This window comes from Lissotriton helveticus, chromosome 2_1, assembly GCF_964261635.1.
Source record: "Lissotriton helveticus chromosome 2_1, aLisHel1.1, whole genome shotgun sequence".
Lineage (NCBI taxonomy): Eukaryota > Metazoa > Chordata > Amphibia > Caudata > Salamandridae > Lissotriton > Lissotriton helveticus.
Genome location: NC_136059.1, coordinates 1,624,983,291 through 1,624,994,477, shown reverse-complemented (window position 1 = coordinate 1,624,994,477; position 11,187 = coordinate 1,624,983,291). Strand labels below are relative to the sequence as shown.

At 42.9% G+C, this 11,187-nt stretch overlaps 1 protein-coding gene across 1 annotated transcript; it reads right to left on the bottom strand.

The window, feature by feature from the left end:
* Nucleotides 1–2,048: 2,048 nt before the first annotated feature.
* LOC144818804 (E3 ubiquitin-protein ligase TRIM32-like) lies at nucleotides 2,049–10,788 on the bottom strand. The gene is made up of 2 exons (XM_078676576.1): nucleotides 10,255–10,788; nucleotides 2,049–3,846 (listed from the first exon to the last, which is right to left on the bottom strand). The coding sequence occupies exons 1-2, from the start codon at nucleotides 10,786–10,788 to the stop codon at nucleotides 3,493–3,495; spliced, it is 888 nt and encodes a 295-aa protein (XP_078532702.1). The 3' UTR covers nucleotides 2,049–3,492.
* Nucleotides 10,789–11,187: the final 399 nt, after the last annotated feature.

The following is an 11,187-nucleotide window of genomic DNA, read 5'->3' as shown; positions in this document are numbered from 1 at the left end:
TCTGCACTCTGCACTCTGAATCTGCACTCTGCACTCTGAATCTGCACTCTGAATCTGCACTCTGCACTCTGAATCTGCACTCTGAATCTGCACTCTGAATCTGCACTCTGAATCTGCACTCTGAATCTGCACTCTGAATCTGCACTCTGCACTCACAATCTGCACTCACAATCTGCACTCACAATCTGCACTCTGCACTCACAATCTGCACTCTGAATCTGCACTCTGAATCTGCACTCTGAATCTGCACTCTGCACTCTGAATCTGCACTCTGCACTCTGCACTCTGAATCTGCACTCTGCACTCTGCACTCTGAATCTGCACTCTGCACTCTGAATCTGCACTCTGCACTCACAATCTGCACTCTGCACTCACAATCTGCACTCTGCACTCACAATCTGCACTCTGCACTCTGAATCTGCACTCTGAATCTGCACTCTGAATCTGCACTCTGAATCTGCACTCTGCACTCTGAATCTGCACTCTGAATCTGCACTCTGAATCTGCACTCTGCACTCTGAATCTGCACTCTGAATCTGCACTCTGAATCTGCACTCTGAATCTGCACTCTGCACTCTGAATCTGTACTCTGCCCTCTGAATCTGCACTCTGCACTCTGAATCTGCACTCTGAATCTGCACTCTGCACTCTGAATCTGCACTCTGCACTCTGAATCTGCACTCTGCACTCTGAATCTGCACTCTGCACTCTGAATCTGCACTCTGAATCTGCACTCTGCACTCTGAATCTGCACTCTGAATCTGCACTCTGAATCTGCACTCTGCACTCTGAATCTGCACTCTGAATCTGCACTCTGAATCTGCACTCACAATCTGCACTCTGAATCTGCACTCTGAAACTGCACTCACAATCTGCACTCACAAGCTGCACTCACAATCTGCACTCACAATCTGCACTCTGCACACTGCACTCTGAATCTGCACTCTGCACTCTACATATGGTATGTTATGCTTACATTCGTTCCATATATTATCCATGTATATGCCACATTTAGTTAAGAATATATGTTCTGTTTAGTTACATTACTTTGTTTGTATACCCTTTTATGCTGCTCTAAAGTTATTTCAATGGGTGAAATGCGGAGCCTGGGTAGCAGGAAGGAGAAGATAAGAGAGTGCATCGAGTGCAGACTTGTGAGCAAGCGCCTTAAGCCATCAGGATGCTACTTCAAGGCACGTAGACAGGGTCGTAATACCCAATGATACTCGTAAAGGTAGCTACAAAAAATGGCGTTAGGTTGTGCACACACCCTGCAAAGATGCGTGTAGCGCCTGAAGTCACAAGTTGAACCTGGTGTTGTTCGCTACAATAGACGATAATTATCAGTGAGGTTTGTTCCACCATGAAACGAAAGTTGGCTGTCGAGAGTAACAAGGCAGTGCTGGGAGGGGGGCTGTGCACCAACTGAAGTGCTCTGGTTGCACGGCCTGCGGCCGTGTGAAGTGATAAGCCTTTGAAGTATGGGAGTGTGGGAGGAGTGTTGCTACGGCCTGGGGGAAGCTGGCTGGGGAGGGGGAGGAGAAATGAATGTAAGGCTGTGGGGAACAGAGTTTATGGCCCAAAAGCGCGTGCCTGTGGCCACGTGAACTTCAAGAAAACTGCAAGGAACGAAGCCCTTGGTTTGACGAGGATTTCGAGCACTTGAATTCTCGATCCCTCAATGCGCTTGCGCGCATTGTAGGTCACGAGACCTAAAAAAGGTGTGGTGCTTTATCTGTCATGTGTTATCATTAAGCATTTAAGTAGAACCAAAAAATAAGAACAAGACTTTTTTAAATTCATTTTTTTTACATTGATTCTATGCCTCTTGATATACATGAGAGATGATGTACATGAGAAATGGATATTAAAGATGCGTCTTTGTTTTAAAGGCTGTTATTATTTTTGTTCATCTAGAAGTGGGAGTAGAGGTAGAAAGGTGTTTACAACACGATATAATTGAAAGACAATCTAAATAAAACCTTTTTCACAAAGTCATACACACTTATGGCAGCAGCTGCAATTTTCATGACAGAATGCAGTATAGATCACTTACAAGAATATGCTTTAAGTAACCCATTGGCTTACATTATTTACTTTTTTAAATAGAAATCAAAGTTTCACACACAATGTCACTATCAGACGATATCACTCACTAACATAAAGACCCCTCTGAACTGAATGTCTTCTGATGATGAAAAATGGCTGCTGATGGAGCGTGAGTGTGATGTAATTTTCCCCACATTCTCGTGGCCAAGGCCTGAGGATGTGGTTGGGAATAATGTTCTATCATGTGATCATAACTGAACTACTGAGGCACTAAGAAAATCGCTCTGAGGTTATATAGACCCAAGTTGAGTTGAACATTTTTGTTATAGATACCTTAGTATTTAAATGAGATTTACGTATTTGTGTTGAGTAGCAGGTTTCTGGTCCATTATCCAAATGTGGTAAAGTGTGGAATCCTGCATTCAGCCTAGCAATGCGCACTAGATGGTTCAGTGAAAGGTGTACAATGCCAAGGATGATGTCATGTTGTCATAATGCCAAAATCAAATATTAGTCACGCATATTGAACGGCCTTAAAAGATTCACTCATCCTTGTATCAGAGGCCCTCCATTCCTAAGTGCTTTTGAAATTGCCTTTAATGATCAGAATGGTGTAATTTATTGAACTAAGGTTTGCGTTAGAAATCATTTCTGGTAGGAGTTATGTTGTCTGTCTCCTCCATGGTGAAATGGTAGTGGCTTGCTGATTCCTCATTGATAACATTGCCTGTTTTCGCAGTTTCACTTGATAGGGCAATACAATATATTTTGTTTTCTGAATGAATGAGAATTTCACTAGGGGTGTGTGAAATCCGTGTAGTTTGCTTTCGCGTACTTATGTGGAATTTTGGTAAAGGTACTCAAAATTATGCGTAATTACGTGAAATACAAATCTAGCATTTAACGCTGTATTTTAGCAAAAAATGAGTCCTTTTTGGATGAGAAGATGCAATAAAAAGAGCATAAAGAGCACAAGGACTGCAAATGACAGCCAATCTATTTCAGGTCAGTCGCATTGCTCCAGTGCTCCTGCGCTATAATTTTGCCACAAAAGCAGCATAATTATGTAAATGCAGGCAGAATGTCGGGAATTTGACATAAGCCCAGAGCAACATTTCTGAAATTACGTATACTATGTCGGCGTAACTGTAATTTCACCTGACCCTTCTTTTAACATTATTAGCATTATGAGATATGGGACCACAATGGATTTTTGTCTTCAAAGATGTTTGTATGATTTAGCTTAATGCCCCATGGAGGAGTTTCCATTGTGAGTAATGGGGTTGCAGATAGTTTATTGGTGGCTTGTAGGTTGGGTAGATTAGCAAGCTGTTTGTATGCATAGATGGAAGTGGAACGAGGACCCCATTTTTCCTGTTTGGTGTTTCTGAATATGACTACTCCCAAGGTAAACAAAGGCAATGTGTGCAGGTCACCTTTTACTTAACGCTGCCTGTACTTGTATAGTTTTACCCTGTGGTGGTAGCAGTCGGCTACAGCTAACAGCCCATCCTTGGTCACTGCAAGGCCTGCAGGGCCTTGTAAATCTTGTGTCACCACCTTTGCAGTCAATGATGCGTCAGGGTTGAACATCACCACACAGTTTTGGCCTTCATCTGCCACAAAAAAGTTGTCATTGCGATCAATGCAGACCCCAGATGGATTTACAAAGCTAAATTTGTTGTCGACGCTTGGCCCAATTGTTTTCTTCAGGGTGTGCTCACTGTCTATGATCTTAAGGCAGCAGCCCGGCTGCTGTCCAAAGAGCTGCCCTTCTGTAACCAGTATTTCTTCCTTCTGTGAAAGGAAAGAGAGAGGGTGTTGATTAACGCAGACCGAATATCATTATACAAGTGCTGTGCACACAGTCGCATGAAACAACAAAGGGTTTGGCTAAAGCGCAGTAAGGCCGCGCCGTGTATGATTCTCAACAAAACAGAATGCCAGTACTGCTATCTGATTTTACACATTCAAATGCACAACGACTAAAACAATTGTAGCATTACCACACAATAAATTGCGACTATATTAATCTTTTTATTTTTGAATATTCTCAATTATTCCAAAACAGCAGTATTTCAAATTTTTTTTTTTTTAAAGAAATTTCGTGAAGGAGAGGGAATATTTAAAATCTATAGTCCATTTGGACGTGGAAAAGTAGAATTTTGAAGAAAAGTGTCTTTAGAAGTGTTGGGGCTACAATCACACATCACATTCATCATCTGTCATTGAATCAATACAACTGTCCTATACATTCATCTCACAATCAAGGGAAGTGTGCTTTGAGAAATGAAAAAGGAGAAAGGAAGAACGTGAATAGCCTCACCAGGGTTCAAACGAACCGCTTATTAGTCAATGCGGTGGGGTGCTATTTTAATTTTTTAGTTTCTTTAATTCTAATGAAAACATCATATCTCAAGCCATCAACACTTTCTATAATCTCAATATTTCACAATAATATTGTTCTTCCTTTCTCCTTTTTCATTTCTCAAAGCACACTTCCCTTGATTGTGAGATGAATGTATAGGACAGTTGTATTGATTCAATGACAGAAGATGAATGTGATGTGTGATTGTAGCCCCAACACTTCTAAAGACACTTTTCTTCAAAATTCTACTTTTATACGTCGAAATGGACTATAGATTTTAAATATTCCCTCTCCTTTAAAAAATTTCTTTAAAAAAAAAAAAATTTGAAATAATGCTGTTTTGGAATAATTGAGAATATTCAAAAATAAAAAGATTAATACATCGCAATTTATTGTGTGGTAATGCTACAATTGTTTTAGTTGTTTTGCATTTGAATGTGTAAAATCAGATAGCAGTGCACACAGTCGCGGCTCACACAGGTAAGCATGGTGGGGCAGTGAGGCGGGGTGGGGTTGGGGGGTTATGGAAGCCGACATACGACGGCTTCCATTCACCACCCCACCGCGCTTACCTGTGCGAGCGGTACTTTTTGCAACTCTGTTTGTGTGGTAACAATACCTAAGGTCCGCCAATGAGGAGAGGCAGGAGTCCCAACCCTCCTGGCACCTATGAGGCTTCCCTCCCCAAGAGGTGCAGAAGGTAAGTGTTGCGTTTTTTTGTTTGTTTGGTGCATAAGTGTATGTATGAATCTATGTGTATTTGTCAGTGAGTTATGAATGGACGAGTGTGTGTGCGCGCGTGTCTGCATGTGAATGCATGGGTGTAAGTGAGTGTGCATGTGTGTGTGTGTGTGTGTGTGTGTGTGCACCACTGCCCCCTCTAAGCTGTACTTACCGGCCGCCACTGGAAGCAAGGCATATTTTTTCCCAAGGATGATAACAAAAACGAAACATTTAAAAAGTACTGTGACAGAGTGAGGCATTAGAAAGCATGCTAATACAAAGAGTGTGCATTATGCTCAACATTTGCTTACAATTGCTTGCCCCCTGCAAACAGTTTGGAGTGTAGACTTCTGAAAAACATTTTAAAAGATAAATAATATATTTAAAAAAATAAAGGACGGATTAATGTATCCTTGGCCTTAAAAATATTACTGGAGCACTCAAGTTTTCATACATTAGGCCTCGTTACAGAATATTTACAGTATGTGGTGTCCACTATCAAGTCATTACCAGTAACCAGTAAAAACCTTCTTCGCCCTAAAAGGCAGAGTAAAGGGCCTAGCCATTATACCATTCAGCCACTGTTTATTTTGGGTGATAAACTCAGTAAAACCGTCACTATATAAAAACATTTCGGAACAATGCTAAAAAAAAGTTTTAACATAATTTTTTTAAAAGTTAGATAATTGTAAAGTACGGATAAAAAGGAGTACATGTACTTTTTATCATATTAGTTTGAATGTTGCACATAAAAAGGTTTGGAGTGAAATATTTTCTTAATACAAGGAATCCAATAATTTGGCTTGCAACGCAAGATGTAAATACTCCTTTATTACTATAATTAAAGTAACAGTTCCTGCAGGAGTACTGTTAGACCTGGCGCCATTGGCGTGGGTCTCCCTTCCATTTTTGCTGTTGCCTCATGTATTTTTGCTGGTGTTATGTGCTTTGGGCACTGTGCCACTTCTATCCAGTGTCACAGTGCACGTGCTCCCTATTATAAATTGATATATTAATCGGTGGTTCTATGTCTGGCTATTTGGTTTACTTGTCAGACCCTAGTCTAGTGCACTGAATGTGCCCAGGGCGTGTAAATCCAAATGCTGCTAGTGGGCCTGCAGCACTGGTTGTGCCACCCACAGAAGCAGCCCTGTAAAATGTGTCTAAGGTCTGCCATTGCAGAGCCTGTGTGCAGTCTGGCACTTTCACAATGACTGGGCAAGTGCACCCACTTGCCAGTCCCTAACTCTTCCCTTTTCTTCATATCAGTCATCCCTATGGTAGGCCCAAGGGCAGGGTGCATTGTAAGTATAAGGTAGGACAAGCCCTGGTGTGTGTGGCAAGTACTAATAGTGAATTACAGCCATTTTCAGTTTTCACTATTGCAAGGCTACCTGTTCTCCATAGGCCAGAATGGGCTGTTAGAGTTATTACATTTTATAATCCTAACTGTCTCAGAGAACATGGTAGAAATTCGAGTTTAGTATGCCTGAACTCAGAATAATAAAATACCTCTTTTAGTGAAGTTGGTTTTAATATTCTGTGTTTGCAAATACCACTTTTAGAAAGTAGGTATTTGCTTGTCTAACCATTCAAACCTGCCTCTGCTAGGTTGTGTATTCCTTTGTCTGGTTTTGTGAGTGACAGAGCTGGGGGATTCCAAGAGACAGGCTGAGTTACCCAGTGGTGAATAGAGAGATCTGCATCTAGATGGGAGGGAGGAGTTGCACCTGAACCTTGCATAGGGCTGTGCCTGCCTCCCACAATGCTGGCTCCACCCCCTGGGGAGCGGCTGATGTCTCTGCCCTGCACACTGAAAGAAGGGAAGGAGTCCTGTAAACAAAGTGCTCCAGGACTGTACTTGCCTTCCACGATGCTGGCTCCACCTCCTGTGTGGCGTCTGATGTTTTTGCCCTACACTGTGAAAGGAAAGGAGAAATCTGGTAAACAGAGTGCTTCAGAACTGGTTTGAACTGGGCAAATGCCCCTCTCCCCTCAGAGAACAAAGGATTTTGGGGTATAAATATTGGGACCCTGATCCCATGAAATTAGATCACTTTGGACTACAAGAAGAAACGTTTACTGAGGAGAGGAACCAGAAGAAACTGGGGAGAGAATATTCCCAAGCTGAAGTGCTGCTCTGGGGGTTTGGCCTGCAGAGGTTGCCTTACTGCCAAAGGAAGGAGAAAGGAACTTTGTGTACTGTGCTTTCAACTTGTGAAGGATCTCCAAGGGCTTGGAAAAGAGCTTGCCTCCTGCTGAAGTCTCAGGGACAACAAACTTCACCCCCAGCTCCCCAGAGTTCTTTGGAAGTGCCTGCTGCTGTTTTGGGCCTTCTGAGGGACTCTGTGTCGCAAGGAGCTGGAAGCGCAACTCAACGAGAAGAATCGTGTCGCCGTGCCTGATGTCGCCACTCCGAAGGAGGGTGTCGCCGCTGGAACTGTCGCACTGCACCGCATCGGAGAGAAGCGTGCCGCAACGAAGAGGAAGAGTGTCGCCGGCACTGCTGCTGCCGTCGGAACTCCGAGGGAGGGTGTCGCCGCTGTAGTTGTCGCACTGCACCGCATCAGAAGAAGAATCTTGCAACGAGGTCGGAGTGTGTCGCCGTCGCTGTGCCTGACGTTGCAACTCCGAAGGAGGGTGTCGCCACTGGAACGTCGCATGGCACCGTATTGACCAAGAGCACCTCGCATCCCCAAGAAGTGCACCGCTGTTGGAGATGCTGTGGTCGCATCTTGGATGTCACTGCTGTAGTTGTCGCATCGAGCGGAAGCTTCACGCATCGTGGGAGAAAAGTGTTGCCGCTGGAGCTGCTGCCGTCACATCGTAAGGGTGTCGCCGCTGCAGTCCACGCATCGAACCGAGAACTTCTCACATCCCCCAGAAGCGTGCCGCATCTGGGAGATCTTCACGTCTTTATTTCTTTGTATCTGAACTTTGCCGCATTTCCCATCGCTGCGACATTGCTTGTCGTGGAAGCACAACGCAACCTAAGGTATATTGACGCAGAGTGTCGTATCTAAGAACTCAACTGAACTAAGCTTAAATCTACCACCTTAAAGTAATCGTATTGTGAATTTTTGTCTTTTATGGTCTTGTGGTAACTCTATATAAAGTCTACTTATTTTTATATAAAACCTGTGTGGTGTCCATTTGTAGTGTTGTAACTGTATGTGGTCACAACTGCTTAACTTACAACGCCTCTGAGATAAGGCCTTGCTGCTCGTGCCAAGCTACCAAGGCGGTGAGCAGGGGCTATTTTAGGAGTGTAATCCCCTTATCCTGACTAGAGAAAAGGGTCCCTATTTGTCACACATACCTACCTGTGCCAACTAGAGACCCCAAAAACAAGTACACAATACAAATTGGCCTCAAAGTGATGAATGAATGAATAAACTCATAGAGGGCCTGATTTAGAGTATTGAGGGTAAGTTACTCTTCACAAACATGACGGATATTCTGCCCGCTGTACTGTATCCAATAACACTTGTAATAAGCTGTCGGCCGAACTCTAAATCAGACCCATAGTTCTTATGGAGTACACACAGCACCAAATTTGAAGCAACAACCTACTTTTAACGCAGGTCAATTGGTACTGTTGTTGTCTTTGTTAGATGGATCAACAAGTTGTGATTATCTCAATGGATAGAGGTGTACTTATCTAGATGAAGGAGGTAGCAATGCGTTTGTTTTGCCTTGTCATGATAATGTTTAGGGCATGACAAAAGTGGGTTTGGATCATAGTAAAGTGTAATCCATGTTCCATTTAAACATGCCACCGCATGTAATCTATTCCAAATGCTAAGCAGAAATTTTACTGTCAACGTCTCTCAGCTTTATGTTTAGATCATCTGCCTAATCACGAGTGTTGCTGAGGATTGCAATGGATTAGATTACATAAAGTACATGGCACAGTAGGCCACTCAAGAAGGCTAGTCTGGACACTAATTGTTAGCAATCCCATTAGCATGGTGCACTTAGGGAAAGACAGTTCCTGCAATCTAATATTCTCTTGTGGACTCATATATAGTTATTATATGACTGGGGGTATTGCTAAATATGCTTGTAAATGTGGTGGCCAATCTGAATGACAGAACCCATGAAGGAGTAATGACCCTGGCCGCCAATCCTCCATGCAATGTTGAGAGGGCACTCCACTTTAGTGAAAGTGGGACACACAGCCAGTCTGGAGACGCAAAGTGAGGGTATGGCCAGACTCCTCATTCCCAATAACAGACATGGTCAATCGGCACAGGCCAAGGACGAGGCTCAGCCAGGCTCCCTTTGCTCAGTAACAGATGAGTATGGACTGCCACCCACGTCATCACTTTTTCCAAGCCACACTCTAGCCTGTGCACCCAGCCCAGACCCCAGTAGCTTTTAATATGATGGTGGCGACATCTGAGAACATTTGTAGTAGATGTGGCCCTGTTCCTCCATCAAACTGCCAGTGAGCTGTCTACTAGCCCATGGCCACTGTCTCTGGAAAGGAGTCACAGCCATTATAGCCGTGGATATGAGGTGAGCTTGACGCTATCAGATAACACTGCTAAAACAGTGTAGGATCCCTCAAAGAGTACTAAGAATAGAAATCCAGAAGGCTCACCAAAACCCACACACACCACCAGGCTGTCTAAGTCTATGGACCCAGATTGTAGAATGACTTCCCTTTGCACATCAAACTTGCATCTCTGGTAATGCAATTCAGAAAGAGGTTCACAGCCATACTGCCACAATCTTCCTACCATCCTAGATTTGATCCCTTCCCTTTATTCCTACCCCATTCTAAAGCTGTGTTTCCTTTATTTGTGAACATCTAATGGTCTGAGTTTGTATTATAAACATATTTACATATCTCTCTATCTTGGCACGGATAATGATGTCTATGTACTGCACTCTAATGCTCTCTGGAGCTCGGTTTGGGTTTTATAACTTACCCCCTACCGAAAAAATAAATAAAAGAAAGGGTTGGGGCACAATTACATGTCTACTGGCAGGAGTACTAATACAGACCCAGTAGAGAATCAATATATAGGAGGAGGGTACACATGTGTGGGTTAATGATTATTCTTTGACTTTCAGTTGCTATATTAAATGCTGGGTAAGTACCGTACCTTGTTAACTGCAATGTGTTCAGGCCTGTGCAGCTTGTCTATAACATTCATCTTCAAGATGGCATTCATTCTCCAGTCCACATCAAGTATGTGTATTTTACCTCCGTCGGTCCAATCAGTTACAGCAACATTGCTGGATTTCATTACTGCAATTCCATAAGAGTGCTTCCAATCTGCTTTTGGGGACTTCAGTAGGTGAATCATCAGCCCATCGCTGGAAAAGACCTTTATACCTTTGGAGCCATCAGTCACCAGTATCAGGCCGTCCTGAGTGCACCCCACATTCCCAAAGTCTTTAGCTGATTCACTGCAGTAGGAAAAGCCCTGCTTGTAGCGTCCATCTGGCGAGAAGATCTGAATCTGCTGATTCCCACTGTCCTTCACAGCTAGGTCTCCATGAGGAGTTGTGGTGACGCTGGATGGCCAGATGACCTTGCTGGGGTCTGAGTCAGATCCTCCCAGTTCAGTGACCATACTGTTATAATATATTCTTTGGACTCCAGATAGTTTCCATCTTTTATCAAAGTCATGCATGGCTTTCTACAGGGAACACAATCGATAAAACAAGTTATGACCTGGCCACATGTCCAAGCAAAATAGGTGCAGTTAAATGGGATTTCTAAGATTCTATAAATCAGTTCACCTTCAGTAGTACTGAATATCGACAATAGGAATATTGTGATATAAGGACATTGTGGACAAAATATGGAAGATCAAAATATTGAAAGTAAAGTGGATATAGAGGAAGCATAGATTTACTATTCCTAACTCCACATCTCCGTACCTGAAAGATATATATATTGTCAATGAACATATATATGAAGTTAGGTATAGGAAATCTGTACCTACCTTTTAATATTTCTGTTTCAATATTTTGTCCTCAGTATTTCCATATGACAATATTTTGTCTTTGATAGTCAAACCTAACATTTC